This window comes from Rattus norvegicus, chromosome 15, assembly GCF_036323735.1.
Source record: "Rattus norvegicus strain BN/NHsdMcwi chromosome 15, GRCr8, whole genome shotgun sequence".
Taxonomy (NCBI): Eukaryota; Metazoa; Chordata; class Mammalia; order Rodentia; family Muridae; genus Rattus; species Rattus norvegicus.
The window spans coordinates 51,713,901-51,741,428 of NC_086033.1; the positions used below are offsets into that span (position 1 = coordinate 51,713,901).

Here is a 27,528-nt window from a genome sequence, read left to right on the forward strand (position 1 = left end):
TTTTCTTCTGTTTTATTTTTCTTCATCCCATTTTTCCTATAACTTAAAAGTTATATAACAAGCTATTTTCTTCCAGCTGAACCTAGAGATTGCACTGTGAGTCTATTACATACTGAAGTATAATGGTAAAGGCTGGGGTTATTGCTCAGAAGAACACTGGCATATCATGTATGAGATGCTGGGTTTGATCAGAATTTACAGTCCCTGTACATTCCGGTACTGTTTCTATACTCCATTATTACCAGTACATGCTTTGCTTGTTCAGGTCTGACAAGAATATGTTCACACCATCTGTGCACCTACCTGCTCACTACTTCTCCTCTTCATTCCTTCTTGTGTTTCTAATCTCCTTTCTAGGATTTTCCTTCTGCTTAAATACTATCCTTTAGAATTTCATTTAGTATATATTTCCTGCTAATTTTCTGAGTAAAAATTTTGAGGGTTGGGGAAGTATAAATAAAGGAAAATATTTACTTCACCTTTATTGTTTATCCATTTTGCACTTTTTTTTTTTTTTTTTTTTCGGAGCTGGGGACCGAACCCAGGGCCTTGTGCTTGCTAGGCAAGCGCTCTACCACTGAGCTAAATCCCCAACCCCTATCCATTTTGCTAAGTGTAGGATTCTACAGTACTGGGAGTTGGTTTCCATACCTTGGTGTGTTTCTCCAGCCCCTGCTCTGCTATTTCCATGAAGACCCTGCCTGTCCAGCGGCTCCTCTGGGGGCAACCCCCATGTGGACAGCTGCTTTCAGACCCATCTTCCATCTTGAGAACCTCACTACCAGAGGCTAAAAGTTGTCCTTGGTGTCTGTGCTGCTCTGCTGAGGGCTTCTTCAGTTAGGCTCAGTGTCTTCTCAGTTCTTGCAATTGTTTGTATGTGAACCTTTCAAAGGTACTCCAGGCACACATGTGCTAGGCTGTGCAGCATGTGTTAGTCTCTTAGCTGACTCTGCACTCCCTTCTCTCCATGCTTCAGTTAGATTTGCTCTCATCTGTCTCCCAGATCTCACTGTACCAAGCTGGCCAATCTGTCATCTTATTTTTCAGTGCTATGATTCCACTTTTGATGCTTTATCAAATACGCTACAGTCCTCCTTCTTATAACGCAGTTCTCTACCAACACCTTTAACCTGGTCTTTTAATTTCTTAAACAAGTTAAGCCAGGGATGATGGTATACACCTTTAATCCCAGGGCTCGGAAGGCTGAGGCAGGTGGATCTCTGTGGTGTTTCAAACCAGTCTGGTCTACACAGTGAATTCCAGGCCAGCCAATCTACCAAAAAACAAATTAAGGGTTTTATTTTGCTTTAAGTTTGGCTCGACAAAGCCAATATCTGTGGCCTATGGAGGGTCTGTATTTAATTTCTGCTACTTCTGAAAACCCTTTGCTGTTTGTGAACAGTCTCATTAATGTATGGTGGGAATGCCCAGAACTTCTATCTTCCATACACAGTCACTTGCTTCTGCCTCCTAAGTGTTGTAATTAAAGGTGTATGACACCATGCTTGGCTGGAACTTTTTAAAAATCTTATTTCTGTTGTTATTGTGCTCATGCATGTATGCATGCACACGCACGCCTATGTATGGATAATGGGGAAGGAGGATCCTGCCACAGTGTGAACACAGTGGACAGAGACTAGTCACTCTACGGAGTTGGTGTTGTTCTTCTGTGTTCTGGGAGTTCTGAAGTAAAATCTAGAATGTGTGAGGCCTGTGCAGCAAGTCCCTTTACCCACTGAGCCATCTTGCCGGCCTTGTTCTGGGAACCCTTTCTCTTTCTCGTTTTGCTGTTAGCTCCCCACATGCCTGCTTACTTTTGCTTGTCAGCCATGCACTGTATTTGACAGACTGCTTATTGAGATCCTGTATGCTGTTATTTCACAGACATCTTTTTTTTTTTTTCCTTTTTCTTTTTTTCGGAGCTGGGGACCGAACCCAGGGCCTTGTGCTTCCTAGGCAAGGGCTCTACCACTGAGCTAAATCCCCAACCCCCACAGACATCTTTTTCACAGGGACTACTTCATGCCATAGGCTGAGACGATGAAGACCAACAGTATATCTCCTAGCTCACCCTTGCTCTTGCAGATTCAGATTCACCCTCTGAGATCCCAAAGAGCAGAAACTGACAGTCATGTATATCCTCCTTGAAGTCCTAACCCATTCTTTTCAGCTTAGTACACAGTTATAAAAATCACTCGTAAACCTTTTTACCCACTCCTTTGAAATTTATGATCATTTCACTGACTCGTCTGACTGTCTACATTTCTGACATTTTCAATCATCACCTTGTAATTCTTTTTTTTTTTTCCTTTTTTTCGGAGCTGGGGACCGAACCCAGGGCCTTGCGCTTGCTAGGCAAGCACTCTACCACTGAGCTAAGTCCCCAACCCCCTTGTAATTCTTTATTATTTTGTCTGCTTTCATATGGATTTAAAACTATTCACAAAACTTTTGGTTCTTTTGTTTTTTAAGGCAGGGTTTTTCTCTGTGTAGCCTTGCCTGTCCTGGAACTCTGCAGACCAGGCTGGCCTCAAACTTAAAGAGATCCACCTGCTGGCCTCTGCCTCCCCAGTGCTGGGATTAAAGGTGTACACTGCCACCAACCAACTTCAAAAAAACATTTGGTCCAGCTTTTCTAGTTGCCTTAACAGGTAGGGCTGAAGTAAAAATCCTTAAATTGTCTTACTTTTTTTTTTTTTTTTTTTTTGGTTCTTTTTTTTCGGAGCTGGGGACCGAACCCAGGGCCTTGCGCTTCCTAGGTAAGCGCTCTACCACTGAGCTAAATCCCCAGCCCAATTGTCTTACTTTTTAAAACCCCAAATTTCAGACAGTGGATGGGCTCAATGGGTGGGGGTGCTTGCCAAAAAGCTGGACTGAGTTAGAGCCCTAGAACCCACCTGGTGAAAAGAAAAAACCAAGTGCACACTGTGCAGCCTGTGTGTGTAGGTCATAGACAACGTATGAGAACTAGTTTTTTTCTGCCATGTGAGTCCTGGGGATGGGGCTCAGGTCATCAGCCCTATCAGCAAGGGCCTTACTTAGTCAGCTGAGCTATCTCACCAGAAGTTTTTCTTAATGCATATCATAGTTTACAGCCATTTCAATTTCTATTTAGATTTGCATATAAAGTTTATTAAATCCATTTTTTTTACATATTTTACTTTCCCTAAGTTCTTTTTAAAGTACTGCTCAGATTTCCTCGAAAGGACTGGCTCCATTCAACAATCTCCTAACCAGAAGAGGAGCTCATAAGCTATACTCCATCTGCTTATAACCTTCCATGTAGAATCTAATAATGTTTAGGAATCTCCTCTAGGCTCCCAGTGGGAGCTATGTGTTCTCCACCATACAACACTTTATGCAATAGTTAAGTGAACTACCTAGGCCTGCAAAGAATATAAACTGGAGGTCTGTGATCATGTGACACCATATTCCAAAAACTCCTATATCCTCAGACAAGTTAGAGTCTAACTTTCAGATCAAACCACTCACAACACACTAGAAGCACTTAGCTACAAATTAGTTTAAACTTAATTCTTCTAAAGGAAACACACTAATTCATAGTGATAGAAATTAGGGGGAAAAAGCACTTAGCTACATATATAATAACTAGCATTACTATACTAGGACACATTACAAAGATCTCTTACATATCAATATGGGAAGCAAAACATGCATATGATCCAATAGAAAAACAAGTAATATATAAATTTACATTCACAAAACAGAAAATAACATGGTCAATAAGCATAAGAAAAATGTAATTATTAGTCATCATAAAAGTACAAATTAAAATTTTAGGGCTAGGGATACAGCTCAGTGGTAAACACTTGTCTAGCTCACAAGATGTCTGAGTTCTAGTCCCAGCACTGTGTGTGTGTGTGTGTGTGTAAACTGCAACAAGAAAATAAACTACCAGAAAAAGCATTGTCAACTATGCAGGACACAGAGATATACAGAGTAACATATCCTTTAAAAGGCTATCTGTATCAGATTAAGCTTTAAATATTGATACATATGCAGTTTCTAGACATTTAGCCTATAAAAATAAGAAAATGTTACTCTCAGTTTCTTTTTTTTTTTTTTTTTTTTTTTTCCGGAGCTGGGGACCGAACCCAGGGCCTTGCGCTTCCTAGGTAAACGCTCTACCACTGAGCCAAATCCCCAACCCTACTCTCAGTTTCTAATACTGCATTACTTTCTTCCATAGAACTCATCAGTAGCTGCTCTGTATTTATTTCTTGTCTTCTTATAATACAATGTAAGCTTATTAAGAAGAAAGGCATAAACAGTATTTGTCATACATCAGGCAAATAACAAAGACTGACTGTTGATAGAATGAGCAGTGATTGGGCTGGAGAGATGGCTCAGCTGTTACAGGCTAGGCTCACAACCAGAAATATAAGAATGAGCAGTGATTATATTGATAGCAGGTTTTTTGTTTGGTTTTCAAGACAGGGCTTTTCTGTGTAGCTCTGGAACTTACTCTATAGCCCAAGCTTTGAACTCACAGAGATCCACCTGCTTCTGCCTCCTGAATGCTGGGATTAAAGGTGTGTGTCTCCACTGTCTGGTAACAAATTGTAGCAGTTTTAAAAGCTAAAATTGTGGGGGAAAGTATACTACCCAGCAGCAGCTATAATATCAGTTAGCACAGTGATTGATGAACATGGACAACTATGTAATCATGAAAAGCTAGACTACAAAGGAAAACAAATAGGTATGAAGACAAAATGCCATGTCACCTCATTTTTGTAAATAACAAAAATGAAAAGTATCTATGTAAAGGTAAAGACAGTTTACACATAGGCCTTATTGGTAGACATTTGAGATGGCAGAACAATAGTGACTGTTTTCTTTCTATTTATGGATTCCTATAGTTATCGAAGTTTTTTTTTTTTGTTTTTTTGTTTTTTTTTTTTTTTACAATGAACATAATTCTTTTCCAGTAAGACAAAAAACACTCAAAATAAATGAAATCCCAATCAGAACCCATTTCTATTTGAGTAAGAAGTTTACCTTCCTCTTCGACTAAGGACATTTCTTCATCCGAGCATATGTTGAGAATATTGACCAACATCTCTGTGACTAAGTGGCAAATAACAGTGTGGACATAGTTAATAGGACACTTCTGGACATGCATAAATTAAAGTACATTAAGTAAACAAAGCAGAAACAACTTATCATATTATAATTAGCTATGAAAATAGAATCAAGGATAGACCATAAGGTTCCAAGAGAACTTTTGTCTATACTTGTCCTGGTTAGGTAAGAATCTGTGAAGTCTATCACAGAATACTTGATTTTATTAGATAGCTGCTCAGACCCTTTGGCTCAGGTATGCATATAAACATTTCTTCCCATTTTACAAAGAAATCACAACAGGCCTACATCCAGCAGGCTTGTTTTATGTTAGAACTGCTCATTTGTGGATCTGTTTTGTTTGTGCAGCTCAGTTGTGTAACTGTGTTTTCTGTTCATGCTGCTCACTTGTGCAGTGGTACACATAAAACTCTAGGACAAATTCAGTCTAAATTCTGTTACACTGATGATTCACAGAAGAAACAGGATAGTGGCCACATTAAGATCTTGATCATACAAGACAGCTGTTTTAAATTGATATTTCAGATTAAAAAACCATAAGAGACTAACATTTATGAACAGATTAATGTCATTTACAAATCTTTGTACAGGGTTCAGTGGATCAAGGTATTCCTGTATGAACCTGGTGACCCAAGCTCAATCCCTGGAGCTCATGTAAAGATGAAAGGAGAGAACCAACTCCACAAAGTTGTCCTCTGCCCTCTCCACAAACAGGCCACAGTATGTGAGCCCTGCCCCCAATACTGTACACATAAACAAGTAAGTCAATTTTTTTATAAGTAAAAAAATTTAAAAATCTTTGTAGAGAACAAACAAAATTAGCATACATTTTTGATAAATTCCACGAATTTAAAGGTGTCTCATCAGGAGAGAGCTGGTGATTAGATGCATACTGGGATTCGCTTACCTTTTTCTCCAACAAAAGGCAAAGACCATGTGAAAACATCCATGAAGTTTGGGAGCCAGTAAGGGTGTGGAGAACAGTTGAACTGCCTGATGTTCATGACATTGTTTTCATATTTCAATACTGCAGCTAAAAAGTAACACACAAGACAAGTGGGCACAGGGAACCACAACGTAGCAGGTCTTGTGCTTCGTCCCTGTTAACCAACTACACAGACTTTTCAATGACTTGTTTTCCATTTGTAAATTCAGAAGAGCCTGACAAGTTTGAAGAATTTTACAGGGTTCATTCTCTTGGGGATTAATTATCACAGGGAACAAAGTCACTTGGGGAGTTCACAGCATCAAAGCACAGAGGACACTGCTCTGAAACACCAAGGGTTTGTTGTGCATTAGCTACTGAAAAAACTTCGAATTTAACACAGAAAAACTCCCTGTAATTTCCATTTACTGGCCAAAGAGTTACAATCATGACTCCTAAGGGCAAACTGCAATATCACCTGCTGAGGAGAGGCTCCTTAGCAAGGCATGTGCCACAGCTGACATTTTTTTTTTTAAAGATTTATTTGTTTTATGTAAGTACACGGTACACTGTCATTGTCTTCAGACACACTGAAAGATCGGGTTCCATTACAGATGGTTGTGTGCCACCATGTGGTTGCCGGGAATTGAACTCAGCACCTCTGGAAGAGCAGTCAGGGCTCTTAACTGCTGAGCCATCTCTCCAGCCCAACTTTTTACACTCAATGTTTAGTGGTAGAATGTAGAATCTTCTCACAGTCAATTAAAAACAGTTTCTTCTATTTTCAGCATTCTAAGAGTGTCTCTAAACTTCTTTTTTTTTCTTTTCTTTTTTTCGGAGCTGGGGACCGAACCCAGGGCCTTGTGCTTGCTAGGCAAGCGCTCTACCACTGAGCTAAATCCCCAACCCCGTATCTAAACTTTTAACAGTAACCATGCCACATAGGTGCATACTTATGATTTTCTGTATAATTAAAAAAAAAAAAACCTCTGGGGTTGGGGATTTGGCTCAGTGGTAGAGTGCTTGCCTAGCAAGCACAAGGCCCTGGTCCTCAGCTCCGAGAAAAAAAAAAACAACAACAAACAAACAAACAAACAAACAAACAAAACCTCTGGCAAAGCTCTACTAAATAAAACCTTTCCTCATTTACTGTTCACCAATCTGTTCTGGCTGCTTCAAATAATATTAGCACCACCTGGGTCAATAATCCCCATATACCAATAACACCAATAATCTGTGGTATTTTTCTGCATCCTGTGCCCAATTCAATATTATTGCCACTTTTGTGATGGGCATCAGTTTTGGCCAACACGGCATAGTATTCTTTTTTTTTTTTTTTTGGTTCTTTTTTTCGGAGCTGGGGACCGAACCCAGGGCCTTGCGCTTCCTAGGTAAGCGCTCTACCACTGAGCTAAATCCTCAGCCCCACGGCATAGTATTCTATTTCAGATTTTCCTCAAGTTGGGCAGCTTTTGTCAAAGATAACCAATTTTGCTTGGCTCTGTCTGATCATCTTCATAGTCTGTATCTCAGCATGTATTTTCCACTTTTTATAACAAACTGTGGAGCCCAGAGTCGACAAACATCAGAGACTTGTGACTGGGGATGAGACAGGGTTTCTCTGTGTACCCCTGGCTGCCCTGGAACTTGTTCTGTAGACCAGGCTGGCCTCAAACTCAGAAATCCTTCTGCCTCTGCCTCCTGAGTGCTGGAATTAGAGACCTGTGCCACCACTGCCTGGCTAGAAACTTTTGCAGCCACCACCTTCCTGCCTTAGATGAGGGACAGCCCCCAACCAAGAGAGGGAGGCTGATGGGGTTGGGGAGAAAGGCTTCTTTATATTGTTAAATGCTTCTCATTCTGTAACATGTTATTGTTTGTACTATTCATTCAATTACTCTTTTTTGTTTGGTTAGGGTTTTTTGTTTTGTTTTGAGACATAATTTCTCTCTCCCTCCCTCCCTCCCTCTTCCCCGACCCCTCCAAGAGCTAAAGTGAATGTATCAGTAACTCTCTCACTCACAGGAAAAAGAAGTTAGTCTCAACAGTGGATGTTTGAAAATGGAAGCTTAAGAAATTTTTGGAGTTTGTTCTAAGGGGGCAGATACAGGTGTTGGGGGAAACAGAAATAAGATAAAAATCCCACCTGAGGATGTTTTTGGTCACCAGTGGAGCAGAGATACAACTTGGGTACCAATGAACCTAAAGATCTCTCCAAAGAAGCTTAGCTTGCAGAACACTGCCTAACATGCATGAGGCCTGGCACCATATACATCAGATATGGCACATGCCTGTAATTCCAGTATTCTGGAATGGAGGCAGGATTAGAATTTGTCATCATAGGCAATAAAGCAAATTCAAAGGCCATTTGGCCTAGGTCTCAAAAAAAGAAGAAAGAAAGAAAGAAAGAAAGAAAGAAAGAAAGAAAGAAAGAAAGAGAGAGAGAGAGAAAGAAAGAAAGAAAGAAGAAAAAAGAAAAAGAAAACAAACAAAAGACATGAAAAGCAGCCATAGAAAGAGGAGGTGCCAGAGTTCTTCTCAGAACTAAAGAAGCATTTGTAAACTGCTTGGGTGGTGGCACATGTCTTTAACCCCAGCACTTGGAAGGCAGCAGGAGCAGCTCTCTGTGAGTCTGAGGCCAGCCTGGTCTACATAGTAATTTCCAGGACAGCCAGAGCTGCATAGAGAAACTCTGTGTGTGTGTGTGTGTGTGTGTGTGTGTGTGTGTGTGTGTGTGTGTGTGTGTGTGTGTATTTCTGCTAAGCTCACTCTGTGTGTGTGTGTGTGTGTGTGTGTGTGTGTGTGTGTGTGTATTTCTGCTAAGCACACTGGGGAGCCCCCAGGCTTTCCACAGATGATCTAAATAGTGGCACAAAAAGAGGCATAGGAGCACAAGCATCCCTGACGATGCTAAATAATAAAGTATATACATACTTGATAAAAAAGGAAACTAGGAAAAAGCCCAAGCTGCTAATCCATGTGAAATATTAGGGAAAAGAAATAACATAGCAGAGCACTATAGGACAATTGGATTAGACAACAGCCTGGAGCAATTAATAAAGCTAAGGTTAGGGGAGAGTTAAAATAATGAGTGATCAGGGCTGGAAGTGGAGCTCAGTACCAGAATACCTCCTAGCAAGCGTAAGGCCATAGGTTCTAACAGAGCACAAGATTAAAAGAGAAAAGACAAAGGGACACTCAGATTTTTTTAAAAAAATCATTTTTAATTTTATGCACATTGCTGTTTTGCTTGCATGTATGTCTGTGTGAAGGTCTTCAATCCCCTGAAACTAGGGTTACAGGCAGTTGTGTGCTGCCATGTGGGTGTGGGAATTGAACCAGGTCCTGTGAAAGAGCAGCCAATGGTCCTAACCACTGAGCCATCTCTCCAGCTATCAGTTTGATTTTAAATGAAACAAAACAGGGGCAGTGGTGGCTCACCGCCTTTAACCCCAACATTTATGAGGCAGAAGCAGGTAGATCTCCAAATTGAGGCCAGCCTGGTCTACAGAGTGAGTTCCAGAACAGCCAGGGCTACACAGAGACATCCTATCTCCAAACAAAGAAACCACCTAATGGAGAGCCAGGTATGATGGTGGATGTCTAAATCCCAGCATTAGGGAGGCCGAAGCAGGATGATGAGTTTGAAGCTGGCTTGGGTTGTACAGTAAGACCCCATTTGTTTAGTTGAAAATACTAAACAAATATACTCCCAAAGAGCCCAATCTCTTAGGAGATGGAGGCCAAGCAGTAGCTTACATTCTAAATGTATTGACCTTCTTTTCTAGTAAGATCTCCTCTTTATCTAGGTGTGGTAGTACATACCTGTAACCCTATCCCTTGGGAGATGAAGCATGAGGACCCCAAGTTCAAAGCCAGTCTGCATTACATAGCAAAATCTTGTCTCAGAACAGAACAAACGAAAAGAGGAGTGGGTGAGAGAGAGGGAGAGATGTCACAATCCCGTGGAGCTGGGTACAGAGCAGAGTAAGATACCAGAGACTGAAGCTGAGCCCTTCCCATGCTAAACACCTGCTTTACTACTAAGCCACATTCCTTACCCAAGATCTGGTCATTTGACTGAAACTCTGTACTTAAAAATAGGTGTTCAGGATATAGCCAGGAGTTAGAGTACCTGCTTCACAAACACAAGGTCCTGGGTTTGATCCACAAAACCAAAAAATAAAAATAAACAAATGAACACAATAATAATATAAAACACAAAATTAAAGTAGAGCGCACAGCCACTAACAGTTCACTCAGATATTGCTGGGCTTCTTTACCTTTATTGTTATAGACATCTAGGTAATTGGGGGCAGAGAAAATTGTAATGAGTGATGGAAAGCCAGTTGCTTGGTTCTTCCTGTACATTCGGTACCTGGAAAAAGAGAGATAACCTCAGGCATCTTTACACTAAAAGTAAAGCCTCTGCAGGAATATGAGAGTCTAAATGCAACTTACCCAGCATCCTGGGCTTCATGGGCTCTGATTATTGATAATAAACTATTGTTCTGTAAAAATTCACAAACTGCAGGGTAACTGAAAAAGAAAATGAGAAAGCCAAAGTATGGAATTATAGCAGTTTTAATAGGAAGAAACAGAAAACCCAAGCTGAGAGTTGTTTTAAGATTACAGATACTACAGACTATACAATTTAAGACTTACTTTATGTCTATGAGGATTTTGCCTGTTGGTATGTATGTGCACCATTTGAGGCCTAGTTCCCACAGAGACCAAAGGAAGGTAGCAGATCCTATGGGTCTGGAGTTACAATTATAAACCATGAGTGCTGGGAACTGAACCTAGGTGCTAGAGCAATTTTAAAAGTGATAAATTTTTTCTTTATCCTGACTAGCTTCCAAATAAATGAGAGAGACTATAAGACTTGTTTAATCAAGCTTTACAGCACAATTGCTGGACAATATTAATCTATTTTAATCCTCTAAAATAATCTGGCTACCTCCCAATCAATATCCCCAAGATACTTGCATCTTAGCATTGCTTTGGCTCTCTCTGCTCCAGGTGTGTTCTCAAGGTCTCCTCCACCCTCTCTTCACAGTGAATCCTACTTCCCATCCCTCTCCTCCCCCTTCACCCAGGCTGGCATCGGAAGTCCAGCCCCATTCTCTCCTCTGCTCAACCACTGGCTGATCAGCTTTTATTGACAAACCAGAAAATAAATAAGGAGCAGTGTTTACACAACAAGGAGGAAGAGATTCTTATAAGCATTACAATGCCACAGCATTTGAATAATACAAGGATGATCTTTGAACAGTGCAGGGTCACATTATGCCTACACCCAGGTCCTCTGGAAGAACAGCCAGTTCTCTAAACCTGGGAGCCATCTCTTCAGCCCTAGCACTCAACTCTTACAAAAAGCTCAGGAACCAGTGATTTCTGTTTCACATGACTATCAAACCTGAAGAAGACACCTTAGAATACAAACAATTTCTCCATCTTTTAATTTATTTTATTTTAACACTAATATTAAAATCGAAATTTTTGGTATTTTGATATGAAAATGTATCACAACTCCATGTATGCAGCATGTATGTGTATACAGTAAATGCTACAAAATTAGTGCATTTTTTAAAAATCATCAAAACTTTAGGCAAATTAAAAGGAACTACTTAAAAGGATCTGTATGTAATATTAATAGCAAGATAATACTATGCATGGCTATCTCAGGAGGTTATAAGTATTATAGACCACCATACTCTAATGAAATCTGCATATACTCCTAAAATGGTCTTTTTTTTTAACTTTTCTGAATGACAAAAAGGAAGAACTAGAGAATGAATATACAATTATATGAGCATTTGTAGATGTTAATTGCTTATCTTTTAAAAAATATTTCTTTCTTGAATTGGGTTATAACTAAGCTGTTCTACTACTTGTGTAGCATACGAAGTCCTGGGTTCAACACCTGTATACCATACTCTAGGGATGCTACACATACATGTAACCCCTGTACTTGGGAAGTGAGACAGAAGATTCAGAAGTTCAAGGCCATCTTTTCTTACATAGTAAGTTTGAGACCAGCATGGGATGCAAGGGGTCCTGTCTGAGAAAAAAGCAGGCAACTTTGTTTTTCACTATGGTCACCTGTATATTGACATTATCTTGATTTCAGAACAGGAAGTCCCCTCTTGACCAGCATAGAAACAGCAATCTGTCAGCCATTCATAGATGGTGAAGCAGTTTTGTGAAGGCCTTAGGAATGAGGAAAGAGGCTGTGGACTCCTGGTAAAGCCCACAACCAAGGAGTTGTGCCATGAGACATTGTTCCTAGGGTCTCTATGAGGTTTAAGATCCTAGGATCCTCTGGCCATATTTTCATCAACCACTTAAGTGTATGTCTTCGTGCATAATGACATTTTTTGTAAATGTAAGATTGAATCCTTAATGTTGAACTCATGGCCAGGAATGCAACTCCCACTTGACAACTCTGTAAGTTACATTCCAGTGTGCTTGTGCTCCTGGACACTGTTTGAGTGACACTGTTTTCAACACTGAGAAAGACTGCTGACAAAAAAGTGCAAAGACAGAAACAAAACTACTGCAAGAAGGATAGAGTGATGGCTCAGGGGTTAAGAGCAGTTACTGCTCTTGCAGAAGATCTGGTTTGGCTCTTAGCACCCACATCCATAACTCAAGTTCCAGGGGGTCTGATGCTTTCTTCTGGCCTCCTTGGATACCAGGAAGACACATGTGCAGAAACATACTTGTGAGCAAAACACTCCTATACATAAAACAAAAAAAGACTAAAAACAAAAGTCAGTGCCGTGTATGGGCTGGCTCAGGTGAATCTGTTGTTTTGCTCAGTGGGTCTGCAAATGCTCTAAGAGTTCAGGGAGGACTGACTGGGTTGCAGTGAACTCAGGTGAGTATGGGGACAGCTGCAATCCCCAAGGAGAAGATCTGGGTGGAAAGCCTGGGTTGTAAGAGGTGTTGGCAAGTAGCCACAGGAACTGTAACAAATGACATTCGGCCAATAATGCTAAGTCCTTAAGCAACATCATGAGAGGGAAAAGTTAAATTCTTTCAGTAAATAGGTCATTAGAAAGATAGATGGCAGAATAGAATTCAAAAAGGTTATTTTAAAAAATGTCTAGAGGCAAATTAAGGCTTCTTTTACACGTACATATCATTTAATTACTATTTTGGGTTTTTTTTTGTTTTGTTTTGTTTTGTTTTTTTTGGCTTGACAAACCATACCAATAGGACAATAACTTCCAGGAAAAGTCCTAAATCAGTATCCTAGTTTTTTGTTTGTTTATTTTTGTTTTTTGTTTTTTGTGTATGACAGAAGTTCCAAAAGTTGGGAGCGAGCTGGTAAGCAGCACCCTCCATGGCCTCTCCATTAGCTGCCTCCAGCCCTGATTCAGTTCTTGTTTTGACTTCCTCCAATGACAGATTATAATCTGGATAAGCCAAATGAACCCTTTTCCTTCCCAACTTGCTTTTTGGTCATAGTGTTTTGTCACAGCAACAATAACCCTAAGACAGTAGCCCTGGCTGGTTTGGCACCCACTATATAGATGATGCTGTCCTTGGGCTCACATCGAGCAGCCTGCCTCCGTTTCTCAAATGCTGGGATTAAAGGTGTACACCACCATGCATGCTCAGTATCTAGTTTAATGGAAATTATATATTGTCTTAGTCAGGGTTTCTGTTCCTGCACAAACATCATGACCAAGAAGCAAGTTGGGGAGGAAAGGGTTTATTCAGCTTACACTTCCACATTGCTGTTCATCACCAAAGGAAGCCAGGACTGGAACTCAGGCAGGTCAGGAAGCAGGAGCTGATGCAGAGGTTGCTTCTTTTGGCTTGCTCAGCTTACTCTCTTACAGAACCCAAGACCACCAGCCCAGGGACGGCACCACCCACAAGGGGACTTCCCACCTTGATCACTAATTGAGAAAATGCCTTACAGCTGGATCTCATGGAGGCATTTTCTTAAGGGAGGTTCCTTTCTCTGTGATAACTCCAGCTTGTGTCAAGTTGACATACAAAACTAACTGAGATAGATAGATAGATAGATAGATAGATAGATAGATAGATAGATAGATAGATAGATAAGGGATTAGAGACATGCTCAGTGTTAAAGAACACTTCTTGTTCTTGCAGAGAACCCAGGTTTGGTTTGCAGTACTGCTCTCTCACCCCAAGATGGCTCACAGTCATCTGTAACTACTAGTTCCAAGGGACCCAATGCCACTTCTGGTCTCTACAAGCACCAGGCACACATGCACACATGTAGTTCACACACACACACACACACACACACACACACACACACACACACACACAGGCAAAGCATTACACACATAAAAATAGATCATTAGGAAGTATCTAGATGATATCTAGAAATAATACTAATTTAGAACTTATAACAATGAGATATTAGGAGAGGTTTTTAACTAATCTATACTTCTTATGATCTCACGTCTAAGAATATATTAAGACTTTTCTGCTATTAAGAAATTGAACAAGTGCTTGTCCAGGATGTGTAAGGCCTTGGATTTGCTCTCCAACACCAAAATGAAAGGAAGGGGAGAAGGAGGGGAGAAAAAGGACAGAGAGCAAAGAGAAATAAGAATACAGAGAATGAGACTAAACAGAAGTCTATACTACATGTTTGAGACCTAAGCCACTAAGTAAAATTTCATAAAACCAGGTGTGGAGGCACATGCTTTTAATTCCAGCAATCAGGAGGCGGAGGGGCAGAGGAGGGGCAGAGGAGGGGCAGAGGAGGGGCAGAGGAGGGGCAGAGGGGCAGAGGGGCAGAGGGGCAGAGGGGCAGAGAGGCAGAGGCAGAGGCAGAGGCAAGTAGATTTCTGAATTCGAAGTCAGCTTGGTCTACAGGGCAAGCTTCAGGATAGCCGGGACTACACCAAGACACCTTGTCTCAAAAAAGAAAAAAAGATTAATTTTATAAAACCAGGGTTTGAGAGATGGTTCAGTGGTTAAGAACACTTACCACTCTTGTAGAAGACCCAAGTTTAGTTCTTAGCACCCACATGGTGGTTCCACAATTCCAGTTCTAGTGGATATCATACCCTCCTCTAATTTTAGAGGGCACCAGGCACACACTTAGTACATAGACATACAGGTACAATATTCATATAGAAAAAATTTTTTTAAAAATTTTAAAAATAATTCCATTAAATGGATCACAGTGGGCTGGACAGATCCCTCAGTGGTCCTCTTTTAGACCTAAACTCAGTTCCCAACACCACACTGAGTGGGTCACAACTGCCTATAATTCCAGCTCCTGGATATCTTATGTCTCTAGCCTCTCTCTGTGCACCTCCACTCATGTGCACAACCACATATGTAATTAAAGAAAAACGTAAATAGAATGATCCCAATTTGTTTCATTGTTTTTCCAGCTTACCTGAAGAAGTAGGAGCAGCCTCGGACAGTGTTGTGGGTGTAGTGCTCCAGGGTCTTCTCACTACCATAATCCTCTAAGGGATCAGACCAAAGCAGATCGCACACTGGCCCAAATGCAGGAGGTTCAGCAAACCTATCTAACTAGAAGACACACAAGGACCAAAAGAAGAAGAAGAAAAAAATCAGGAAAGTAAAAGGCTCTTGGGAGCAGCAGATCAAAAGTCCCCTTGTCCCTACAGGAAAGCATTGCAGATGAAGCAGGGAGCCCCAAGGACGGTCTCTTGAGAAAATGAGAGCTCCACAGTAAATGTGTATAAGTATCCTATCCTGTGATCTAAGAGTCCTGGAGAAAGGGGCTGCTCCTTCCATGCTATCTACTGCAGCATTCATTTAACTCAAATGTGAAATTAGCCATCACAAAACATTCTGAAGACTAAAGTTGACTTTAGTCCTCTATGGGGGGGCCTGTGAGAAGGAGGCTTCTACTGCTCGCTTCGTTCCTATGGAGATGTTTTCTATTGTGAAAGGCCTTTAATTCCTTCCATTCTATGCAGTGGTGACATTTAATATTTGTCATTAACTTATATTTTAAATTACTGCTTTCATTAAAAACACAAGAAAAATCAAAGAATAAAAATGTTTTTGAACACACCCAAACATCTGAGAGTCAAGAAAAGGGGTTCTGCTGAGTGAGAGGACAGCTTTTTACTATAGCCGATTAACAGTGGTTAGATATGAAATCTACTAAAGGAGAAAGGCTGGACATGTAAAAGCCAGCACACAGGTGTACCTCTTTACTGGGGAGACTGCTGTGAGCTCAAGGAAATCCTGCATTTGTATTTCTGTGTGGGAACTGAGGAGATGAAGGTGAGGCAAGTGCACAAAGCTGTTCCTTTTTTCTGTCATGAAGACACAGAATCTTGGAAATAATCACCACATAAGGCAAATGGACAACCAATTCATATCCTTTAGGATGCTAATGTCAATGCATCTCACAGCTGCCAGAGCTCAGGGCACTTATTCAAATTTCCTCATTTACAAAAAAAATGAACTCAAAGGTTAAGGGGCCTGGCCAAGGCTCCACATTCATGTTCTTTCTTGGCACACTGGAACATCATTTAAAGTTTTAAAGCTGGGCATGGTGGCACACGTCCAATGACTACAGCGTTTTAGTGGAGAGGCAGAACTGTCTTGAGTTCAAGACTAGCCGGGGCTTTGCAGAGAGACCCTGCTTAAAACATACAAATATGTTTTTTAAAGTTTCAAAGTTATACTATAAGAATAGTATGCTTTTGGCTATTAAGATTTAATTTTCAGGCCAAGCAGTGGTGGCACATATTTTTAATCCTACCACTTAGAGGCAGAGGCAGGAGGATCTGAGAGTGCAAGGCCAGTCTGCTCTACAGAGCAAATTCCAGGACAGCATGGGCTACAGAGAGAAACCTTGTCTCAAAAACAAAAACAAAAACAAAAACAAAAACAAAAAAAAACAAAAAAAAAACAAAAAAAACCAAAAAAACCAAAAAACAAAACAAAAAAAAAAAACCAAAACAACAGAAACTTTAATTCTTAAAAAGAGAAAGGACTATGTTTCTCCAAGTGTTAATAAAGCTCTCTGACAATGACAAGATCACCAGTCAGTTCTGTTTTTCTACTCTGATAATATTTTTACTTAACCTCAGCAATTGCTACATGGCATAGATATTCATTGGCTGGGATAAAGAACAAAAATTCAAAATCATACTCTATGAAAATAGTAAAAGGTTACTTACTTTCCTAATGTCGTCTAAACAAGTAATTTCAGGAGACATTCCTCCGTGTACACAGAGAAACTGCTGGTTTAAGAGGGCAGCAAGAGGAAGACAGTCGAAAGTGTGCATGCACGCTTCGTACACCAGCTCTGAATACTTGATCCGACCTACTCAAAGAGGACAGTGTCAGGGGATGAACAGCGTCATACTGAAGAGACTTAACCAAGTGAAGCTAGCTCAGAAGCTACCGGTCACAGGCAAGTCTGAAGACCCTGTCCCAGAAATGTCCTTTAAGAGTAGCATACAAGGGCTAACCAAACACCCTTCCCTTTCTAAAGATTTAGATTAACTTTCGAGCTCTGTTGCCCCGGAAACGTGATAAGGCAGCTGGCTGTCCATGTCTTATTAGTCAGCATCATTTACCTGGGGGAAGGTTATGGCTTTAGGCTCCTGAGGGTCCCTTTAGGATTCTCAAATTCTGCCATAAAAGCCTTTACATACAGTGCTGGCACTGGCGATCCCTGGAGCTTCTAAGACAGAGTATTTCCCAGCCCCACCCCATGTGGAACTGTCTCCACAGAACTGAAAACTATTTCTGTATCAGAAACCTTTTTGATCTTTTTTTTTTTTTGGTTTTTAGAAAGATTATTTTTATGTGCATGAGTTGTTTGCCTGTGTGTATATTCATGCATTGAGCACATGCCTGGTGAGGTGGCCAGAAGAGCATTGGATCCCCTAGCACCTGAGTTCAGAACTGTTGTGAGCTGCCGTGTGGCTAATGCTGGGAGCTGAACCTGGGTCCTTTCTGCAAGAGCAGCTCTTAGCCACTGAGTCATTTTCTCCAGCCCTTCCTTTCTGGCTCATTAAAAAATGTGTAAGTGAATTATTACTACTCTAGTTTATGTAAAACCTTTTGCATTTTTGAATTTATTTTTTATTTGTGTGTGTGTGTGTGCCTACCTAAGTTATGCACACTGTGTATGTGCAGGTGCCCTCAGAGGGCAGAAGCAGAATTAGAGTCCTTGGACCTGGAGTAACAGACAGTTGGGAGTCACCCAGTGTGATGTGAGTGCTGGGAACTTTACCTAGGTTTCCCCCAATGCAGCAGATTACAATTCTTTTTAAATCCAGTCCTAGGGGAAAGCCAGTGCTCTTAACGTCTGAGCCATCTCTCCAGCTCCTGCTTTTTATATTTTGATTTGGATGTCCAGTTGGAACTATGGTATAAGAAAATACTCCCAAATGGGCAGATTGTAGGTTTGCCACAATTCTCCAGGAAGAAAAAGACATGAAGTAACAGGTAAAAACTCTAAAGATGGGCTTTTAAAATTTAAAAACAAAACAAAACAAAAACAAAAAAAACCAAACATTTTCCTCCTTGGTGTTACAGTGTGGTTATGAGTTGAATGTATCTCTCAAGGGATGTGTGGGTTTCAGAGTTGGATGTTACCAGACAGTGCAGAACCTTTTTTTTTTTTCTTTTCTTTTCTTTTTTTCCGGAGCTGGGGACCGAACCCAGGGCCTTGCGCTTACTAGGCAAGCGCTCTACCACTGAGCCAAATCCCCAACCCCAGTGTAGAACCTTTAAGAAGAGAAACCTTGGGCTGGAGAGATGGCTCAGTGGTTAAGAGCACTGACTGGGGGCTGGGGATTTAGCTCAGTGGTAGAGCGCTTACCTAGGAAGCGCAAGGCCCTGGGTTCGGTCCCCAGCTCCGGGGGAAAAAAAAAAAAAAAAAAAAAAAAGAGCACTGACTGCTCTTTCAAAGGTCCTGAGTTCAAATCCTAGCAACCACATGGTGGCTCACAACCATCTGTAATGAGATCTGATGGCCTCTTCTGGTGTGTCTGAAGACAGCTATAGTGTACTTTTATATAATAAATAAATCTTAAAAACAAAGAAAAAAAAAAGAGAAACCTTAATAGGTAGAGCCTAGTGAAGTCACTGGGGCACTGCCCCCCAGAAGGAAGAGATGTTGTGAGATCCTCAGTAGTTCTTCCAAGAAGGCTTTTCTCTCATCTTTGGCCCTGTGTGTATTCTCTGTCTGTCTCTCTCTTTCTCTCTCTGTCTGTCTCTCTCATGTGTTCTCCCAACATGAAGTCCTCACCAGTTCAAAACCAATGCTGGTAACATAACCTGAAACCTCCAAAACTATATGCTAAATAAACAAAGCTCTTTCCTTTATAAGGTACCCAGCTTCAAGGCTTTTGTTAGAGCAATAAAAAACAGACTATACAGTTAGCCTTGGATTTCAAAATCAAGCTGTGTCTTTAGAGAAGACTAGACAATATGCATGCAGGCAGCCCTACAGTCCGGGAAATCCTTTCTCTTCCAAGACCCTGTGAAGATTAGGTCACCTACAAGAGAACAGAACTGTATCCAGCAAATTATTATCTTCATGGTAGTGATTTGTGTTTGTTTCTTCATTCATTCATTCATTCATTCATTCATTTATTTATTTATTTATTTATTTATTTATTTATTTATTTATTTGGAGCTGGGGACCGAACCCAGGGCCTTGCGCTTGCTAGGCAAGCGCTCTACCGCTGAGCTAAATCCCCAACCCCGTGTTTGTTTCTTCTTATAGTCTGTAAATGTCCAGAGAAAAGCACACTGCAGAGTAAAAGCCTGGTACTGGTTTCAGGGAATAAAGTGAGGGTTATGAATCTTAATCTGGACCAGAGTGCAGGACCTAGGCAGTAGGAAAGACTAGAGATCCCTAAAGGACACTGTAAACCGGAGCCAGGCATGGGTGCACACACCTTCGATCCCAGTAAGTTCCAGAATAGCTATGGTTACACAGAAAAACCCTATCTCAAACAGACAGACAAAGGAAAGTATAAACAAAGGTGAGAAGGCCTCCCACTCATGACAATCCAGGCTATCTTTGTGGCTGATACTGAGGGACTCGTTTTTTTTTATTTAAGGGAATCTGTGGGCTCTTTTCGTGCTGCACAGAGGCGGTTAAGACCATGTATTTCATAGCGTATGCAATTGTGAGGATCATGACCATGCAGTGTTGATCTCCTTACAGTTACAGCCTCACTTTGCTATTTCAAAAGCAGAGCCAGCTGTCAGTATACAACTGTTCAAAATAAAAGCAAACAAAAAAATCTTTACTACATAGTCAGTGCTAGATATTTCCCTCTAAAAACCCAAAGGCAGAATCACCTTTGTTAGTAGGTAGTTCAAGGCCAGCCTGGGTAGTCTAACAAGCTCTTGTCTTAAAAACACCTCCTCCCTTCTTTCAAACCAGGGGGCCTCAGTGGTGAACAATTCAGCAATGGCCAAGATTAAGGCTCAGGATCTGTATACCAAGGAGGAGGAGCTGTTGAAACAACTGGACAATCTAAAGGTGGAACTGTCCCTGCTTCTCGCCGCCAAAGTGACAAGCAGCGCTGTGTCCAAGTTCTCCAAGATATAAGTCGTAGGCAAATCCATCACCCGTCCTCACTGTCATTAATCAGACTCAAAAGGAAAACCTCAGGATATTCTACAAGGGAGAGAGAAGTACAAGCCCCTGGACCTGCAGACCATGAAGACTAGAGCTGTACACTGCCAGTTCACCAAGCAGGAAGAGAAGCTGAAGACCAAGGAGCAGCAGCGGAAGAAGGAGCAGCAGCGGAAGGAGCAGCTATACCCACTGCGCAAGTGTGCAGTCAAGGCCTGAGACAACAATGACAATAAAGTGCAAGACTGACTAAAAAAAAAAAACCTCCCAAAAAGACATCAGTTATTCTTTTCTTTGTTATTCAAATTTTCTTGGGCTTTAAAAGAGAAAACGAGAAATTGAAAAATAAATCTCTCACTACAAATAAGAATGAAAGTGATACAGACCTGATGACACTGGTGACATGGGCTTGTGATCCCAGCTATTTAGGAGCTAAGAGGGGGTCCCAAAAATTCAAGGCTAACCTGGGGAACTCAGACTCTTTCTTAAAGCAAAAACTAAAAATAGGACCGTTTAAAAAAAAAACTGATATAGACAAGAAAACCACACCCCTTAAAAGCCTGCAGCTGCACACTCTGCAACTGCATCACTTAGCAGTAATTATATGGTTCTGATTCTAAAAACCACAGTGGCCTCGTAAGATCAGTACACACACACACACACACACACACACACTCACACACACACTCACACACACACACACATGCGCTCTTTCCTCATATAAGAACGACATTTTATATTTGTACGTTAGTGTGTCAGCAGACGGAGTGACTGGGCCCAAGTACAGCTAAAAGCACACTGAAAGCCAGCAGACAAGAGACAGGAGGTGTAGAATTCTGGGCAAAATAAGAAACTTAAAAGCATTTCCTGAACCTATTGTTCTATCTTCTAAAAATACTCAGAACCAATTATGCTGATCACAAACGAAATCTGCTTCACTCTCTAGCACCAAACTCCATAAAAGAACAAACAAAAGAAAACTGTTTCTTTTTTTTTTTTTTTTTTTTTTGGTTCTTTTTTTTCGGAGCTGGGGACCGAACCCAGGGCCTTGCACTTCCTAGGTAAGCGCTCTACCACTGAGCTAAATCCCCAGCCCCCAAGAAAACTGTTTCTTAAAAGGGAGAATAGGTGGGGGAAGTGACAGTAAATGTCCCTTAAAAAACAAGTCAACCCAGGAGCCTGAGCCAAGGAGCTGTGCAAAGCCAGGGCAAGGCAGAGGACCCGCTGTCAGAACGGGAACTAGCTCACCACTTCACTCAGAACAGGCATCTGTAGGCCCTGGTCTCGCTACTCAGTTAATTCTAAGTACAAGTAGCTGACTTCCATCAGGCAGGTCCCAGGTCCTTTGTCACCTATTTTATATATATATATTGTTTAATTTTTTTAGGCAAGACCAGTTTATGTTAGAGAAATTATAAAGTCCTTTAAAATATTCAAGCAGAGTTGAGAGTTCTCAAAGGCACTGGACTGGCACAGTTACTACTTCTTTCACATCTTGTGTGTCACAAATGAGGAAGGCCGAGAACAGCTTTCAGGAGTCAGTCCTTTGCTTCCCAGGGACTGCTCAGGGTCAGACTCAGTAGCTCTCACTGGCCCTGCAGTCATTCTTAGCCAACTGCATACAGCTAGCTGGATTACTAGGAGAGCGTCAAAACCTGTATATGGGCCAGAGGCATCACTCAGTGGGACACAGCTCTTGTTGCTGAGGCTGTACCTAAATTCAATCCTCAGGACCCACATGACAAAAGGGAGAAATCATCTCTGTGACTTCCACAGAAGCCATGGCATGCTCCTCATGCACATAGACAAAATAAAAAATAAAAGTAAAAAATATTTATTTAAGCCAAGCAGTGGTGACATGCCTTTAATTCCAGAGGCAGAGGCAGAGGCAGAGGCAGAGAGGCAGAGGCAGAGAGGCAGAGGCAGAGAGGCAGAGGCAGAGGCAGAGAGGCAGAGGCAGAGGCAGAGGCAGAGGCAGAGGCAGAGGCAGAGGCAGAGGCAGAGGCAGAGGCAGAGGCAGAGGCAGAGGCAGAGGCAGAGGCAGAGGCAGAGGCAGAGGCAGAGGCAGAGGCAGGCGGATCTCTGAGGTCGAGGCCAGCCTGATCTACAGCTTGAGTTCCAGGATAGCCAGGGCTACACAGAGAAACCCTGTCATGAAAAACCAAAAAAGGAGAGCACAGAGGGCCTCAGCTGGGTCAACACTGGACTCATCTGTCTAGGTAGTGGCTTTGCTGCCTATGGCACGGCCAAGGCTGGAGCACCGGTGTGCAAAGCGGCAGACTATGACCAAGCAAGGACTTCCAGGACTATCTCATGAGTATGAACTTCTGGGGACCAGTTGCCAACTGGGGTCTCCCCACTGCTGCTATCAATGACATGAAGAACTCTCCACAGATTATCAGTGAGCAGATGACTTTTGCCCTCTGTTGCTATTCTCAACATTCACAAGATTTGCCTACAAGGTACAACCTTGAAACTGGCTTCTGTTTACGTGCCATGTGACAAACGAAGTAGCTCAGCTCATTCAGGGAGGACGACTTATCAACTACGAGATGAGTAAGTGGCCATCTGCGTAGCAGTGCAAGGACCAGCTCTTGAAAGGGACCGTGCTCCAGCCACTGCTGCAGCCACAGATCATGTCAGCATGAATAGTCGTGCTGAGGGGAAAACACGGAAGACTATCTTTAATGACCAGGCTAATATTATTGAATAGCTGAGAGTCCCTAAACCAACTCTCTGCTGCCTTATCAATGCTAAATTTTGTCTTCATCAAGAGTAGTTCAAAATATGCAACTAATTTAATAATTTTGAATGATGGTTCATCTATAACAATCTATAGTAATATGTATACTAATATTGTACTTAATTAGCCTTTTATCTATTGTATTTGTGTAATAAAAAATCCAAGGGAACAAAATTTTATAACTACTAGCACTTTTATAGCTACAAGTCCTCAAAATTCTTGACTTTTTCTTTAATGACTATAGTATAACCCTTAGTTGGACACATGTCTACACGTAATTTCCAGTAATAACAAGTATCAGTGTTTTCCATATATCTATATGTAATTCAGATCTGTTAACTTAATGGCAATAAATGCTTTAAATATTTGCAAAAAAAGAAAAAAAGAAAGAAAGAAAACAAATAAAAGCCATTTAAACACTTGGTTCTCAACTGCATCATTTTTAAGATAGCAGATTGAAAAAAATTACAGAAGTAATACAAATAGTGGCAAAAATAATTCAAATATTTCAAACATGAAAATAAGACCCTCTGACCCAGCATGAGAAGTAAACACTAGTGCCAATTTCTTTTGTGCACAGTGAGCAAGTCAGCCAGTGATTTCTCTCAGCTAAGACTAAGCATCTCTCCACATAGCACATAGGGATCCCTTATATTTAAATAGTGGCCTCATATTGCTTTAAAAGTTATTTTGGGGGGGATAGGGATTTAGCTCAGCGGTAGAGCGTTTGCCTAGCAAGCGCAAGGCCCTGGGTTCGGTCCCCAGCTCCGAAAAAAAGAAAAATAAATAAAAGTTATTTTGGGAGCCAGAAAGATGATTTAGCAGGTAAAGTATTTGCTGTGTAAGACTGCAAACCTAAGTTCAATCTTCGGAGCCCACATAAATAAAAGGCAAAAGGAAAAACTGGACTCCACAAGAAGTTTTCTAACTTCTATACTCCCACATCCCTTTCTGATACTAGTATATTGTACTTAATTAGTCTTTTATTGACATTAGTTACTTTTGTTGTTATAATTAACACTGCAACGAGCATCCTTAAGAAGCAAATATCTACTGTTTTTTAGCCACTCGTGTTAGACAAACTGTAACAAGACTTCCAATGGCTTCCACTTTGTGTAATTATACACTTCTTTTAAGTCCGTGGGACTCTGACTATAATGAGCCTCTCGCTGTCACACTTCACTAGATGGAAAGGGAAGAGTCTTCTGGATGGACCTGGCCCAATCACACCAGCCATTAAAGAGCAGAGGTTTCCTCCAGCTAGCTGATTGCAGAAGTCAGACATTCATCTAAGCTGAGCCAGAAGAAAGCCAACATCTACCTTTGGGAACCATATGTCTGTTTTTCTTTTCTTTTCTTTTTTTTTTTTTTTTTTTGGTTCTTTTTTTCGGAGCTGGGGACCGAACCCAGGCCTTGCGCTTCCTAGGTAAGTGCTCTACCACTGAGCTAAATCCCCAGCCCCAGGAACCATATGTCAAAAACCTAAAAGCAATCTTTAAAAACTGAGAGTGACACACCCACCCACCGCCAGTTGGGAGGTAAAAGGAAAAGTAAGGACTTTAATCATGTTTGCAAGGACTCCAAACAACTACTAATCTCAGAGGAGGACTCTAATAAAGTCCTCACATGGTCCCAGTTGAGCAAAGCCTACCAGAGAATCTGTGTGACGTGCTCCCTGTGCAAGTCACTAAACTCCTAACAGTTGCTTTAGCAGCAGTACGGAGTGTACATGATATTTGAGAAGTCAAAACACTAAGAAAAGAGAATGTATACTTCACAAATATTCACAAATGTAATCTTCACAAATATTTCAAAATTGCTGTCCAAATATTTGACACCAATTTAAGTCCTTACCAAATCTACTTTGAAACCCTTCCTGGTCATTATCTGATGGTGTTTCTGGGGCTGGAATGATCTGAAGATCCTTTACTTGCAACAGACTTTCTTGTCTCTTTTGCTGTTTTTTGAGACAGGGTTTCATGTAGCTCAAACTGACCTCGAATTCACCACTTAACCAAGGCTGGCCTTGGATTCCTAATCCTCTTGTCTTTACCTCTCAAGTGCTGGGATCACAGACATGTCCATCAAGCCTTGCTTACAATTTGCTTGAATAATTCTGATCTTGCTTTCAGGCTACACTGGGAGGAAGAAAGCTATTTTAACCTGTTCTATGTCCAGTAAAGCTACTAGCAACATGACTCAGTATAAGCACATCGAACCCTGTCAAATAGGGACTACCACGTAAGTATAGTGGCGTGTGGATGCTGAACAAACTCATCCTCTCATCAGCAATATAAGAGCATTTAACTTTTCTTCTCCATCTTCTTTTAAACAGCATCTCACTCCTATAGCCCAAGCTGGCTTCAAAGTTGTGGTGATCCTTCTGCCTCAGCCTCCCAAGTGCTGAGCTACAGGCAAGAGTCATCAAATTGGCTTGAGTTTTCCATTTTGAAGGTATAATTTTTGTTTGTTTGTTTGTCTGTTTGTTTGTTTAGTATAGAATAGAGTTTATTCAGGGCATGGGGAAGGGAGTTGAGAGGGCAGTAGAGACAGAGAAAGGCAGAGGAAGAGGGAGAGGGAGAGGGAGAGGGAGAGGGAGAGGGAGAGGGAGAGGGAGAGGGAGAGGGAGAGGGAGAGGGAGAGGGAGAGAGTGAGTTGATTGAAGGTATAATCTTAACTGAGTGTGGCAGCACCTGAGATAACTAACTGTCCTGGAGGGACCTATGTATACTCACATTCTTGTTTGAAGGTGAAGTACTCTGTAAGATGCCTGCATTCATGATTCCCTCGAAGCAGAAACAATGTTTTAGGATGGTTAATCTTTAAGCTCCACAGATACAGCACACACTAGGAAACACAATTAGAGGATAAATGTTCTTCATGACCATGACAATACACAAACACATTTTATTTAGATCCAAATGGTGTGCCATGTGGTACATCTCACTGAAAGCCCAAGTTGTAAATGGAACCTTCTAGCTTCTGCATGCTACCCTTAAATCTGGTAGAATAAATAGCCTTCATAAACATCTCACCTAAGTATCTAAATATTCAGGACTCTCTGGGCAAAGCTACCCACATATGTATTACAACTGTAAAATCTGCATCACTATTTTAAAATGGAAAAACACTAGGACCAGGAACAAGGCAAAAATATTAAGTATTTGTTACTATTCAGCATTACAATAGAGGTGTAGCATATATAAGAAGACAAATGAAACCAGGTAAAGGCTTTAGAATGGGTAAAGGAAAAATTAAAAGCAGACAATATAATTCTAAAACTAAAAAGACCCCAGAAAAATCAATGATAAAAGCAGCTTAATAAAAGAATTCAGCGGGGTTGGGGATTTAGCTCAGTGGTAGAGCGCTTGCCTAGGAAGCGCAAGGCTCTGGGTTCGGTCCCCAGCTCCGAAAAAAAAAAAAAGAAAAAAAAAAAAGAATTCAGCAAAATAGGATATAAAATTGAATACATAAATAAACATGTAAGGGGGTGGTGGTCTGGTGCTATGATATTCAAATGCTAAACTCTGTACCCCAAGATTTGACTGCTTCAAAACAAGCAGATCCTCACAAATACCAGCTTTTGTTGTATAAACCTTGCCCCCCAAGTTGTCCCTGATTCTTTAATAAAGATGCCTACAACCTGGGCTGGGCAGAAGAGAGGGGAGGCTGATTGAAGGTTCCCAGGCTTCAAGGAGGAGGAGGAGAAGGCAGAAGTCGCCATGGGGGAGATAGACCATGAGAGCATGGCCATGAGGACCGGCCTGTTAGAGTAGGAGTGGTCCAAGCAGAACACACAAGTGATATACTGGGGATATTGACAGGGAAGTAGACAGAATACTATAGAGAGCTGATATCTGCCCAGCTCTAGTGCTTTAAGGCTTGTTTTAGATCTAAAGGGTTTTGTGTCTTTTATTTGAGAACTATATGGTCTAAGTAGGGTAACCATCTGCCTCCCCCTCCAGAATAGTAGCACCAACAAAAGGTTGGGGATATGGCTCAGTTGCTAGAGTGCCTGCTCAGCATGCACAAGGTCCTGAGTTCGATCCCAGTACCCATAAACATTACATAATGTCCCATACCCATAATTCTAGCCCTTAAGAAATGGAAGCAGAAGAATCAGTAAGAACTAGTAGTTCAAGGTTAACCTCAGCTATT

The 27,528-nt window shown here is 41.2% G+C and overlaps 1 protein-coding gene and 1 pseudogene across 9 annotated transcripts in view; one reads left to right on the top strand and one right to left on the bottom strand.

Annotated features, from left to right (window-relative positions):
* The window catches only part of Ppp3cc (protein phosphatase 3 catalytic subunit gamma), a 72,178-nt gene that overhangs the window by 14,315 nt on the left and 30,335 nt on the right, over positions 1–27,528 (bottom strand). For 7 of the 9 annotated variants that reach the window (XM_039092976.2, XM_039092973.2, XM_039092974.2 and 4 more), the window contains 7 exons: positions 26,106–26,217; positions 17,200–17,345; positions 15,429–15,568; positions 10,490–10,567; positions 10,312–10,406; positions 6,011–6,136; positions 5,020–5,088 (listed from right to left, as the gene is read on the bottom strand). In XM_039092976.2, coding sequence (XP_038948904.1) covers positions 5,020–5,088; positions 6,011–6,136; positions 10,312–10,406; positions 10,490–10,567; positions 15,429–15,568; positions 17,200–17,345; positions 26,106–26,217 — 766 coding nt within the window. Of the gene's footprint in view, positions 1–5,019; positions 5,089–6,010; positions 6,137–10,311; positions 10,407–10,489; positions 10,568–11,894; positions 14,934–15,428; positions 15,569–17,199; positions 17,346–26,105; positions 26,218–27,528 lie in introns of those variants that run through there. The other 2 variants (XM_008770814.4, XM_063273953.1) reach the window with 2 other exon arrangements.
* Positions 17,345–23,792, top strand: LOC134482141 (mitochondrial pyruvate carrier 1-like; annotated as a pseudogene).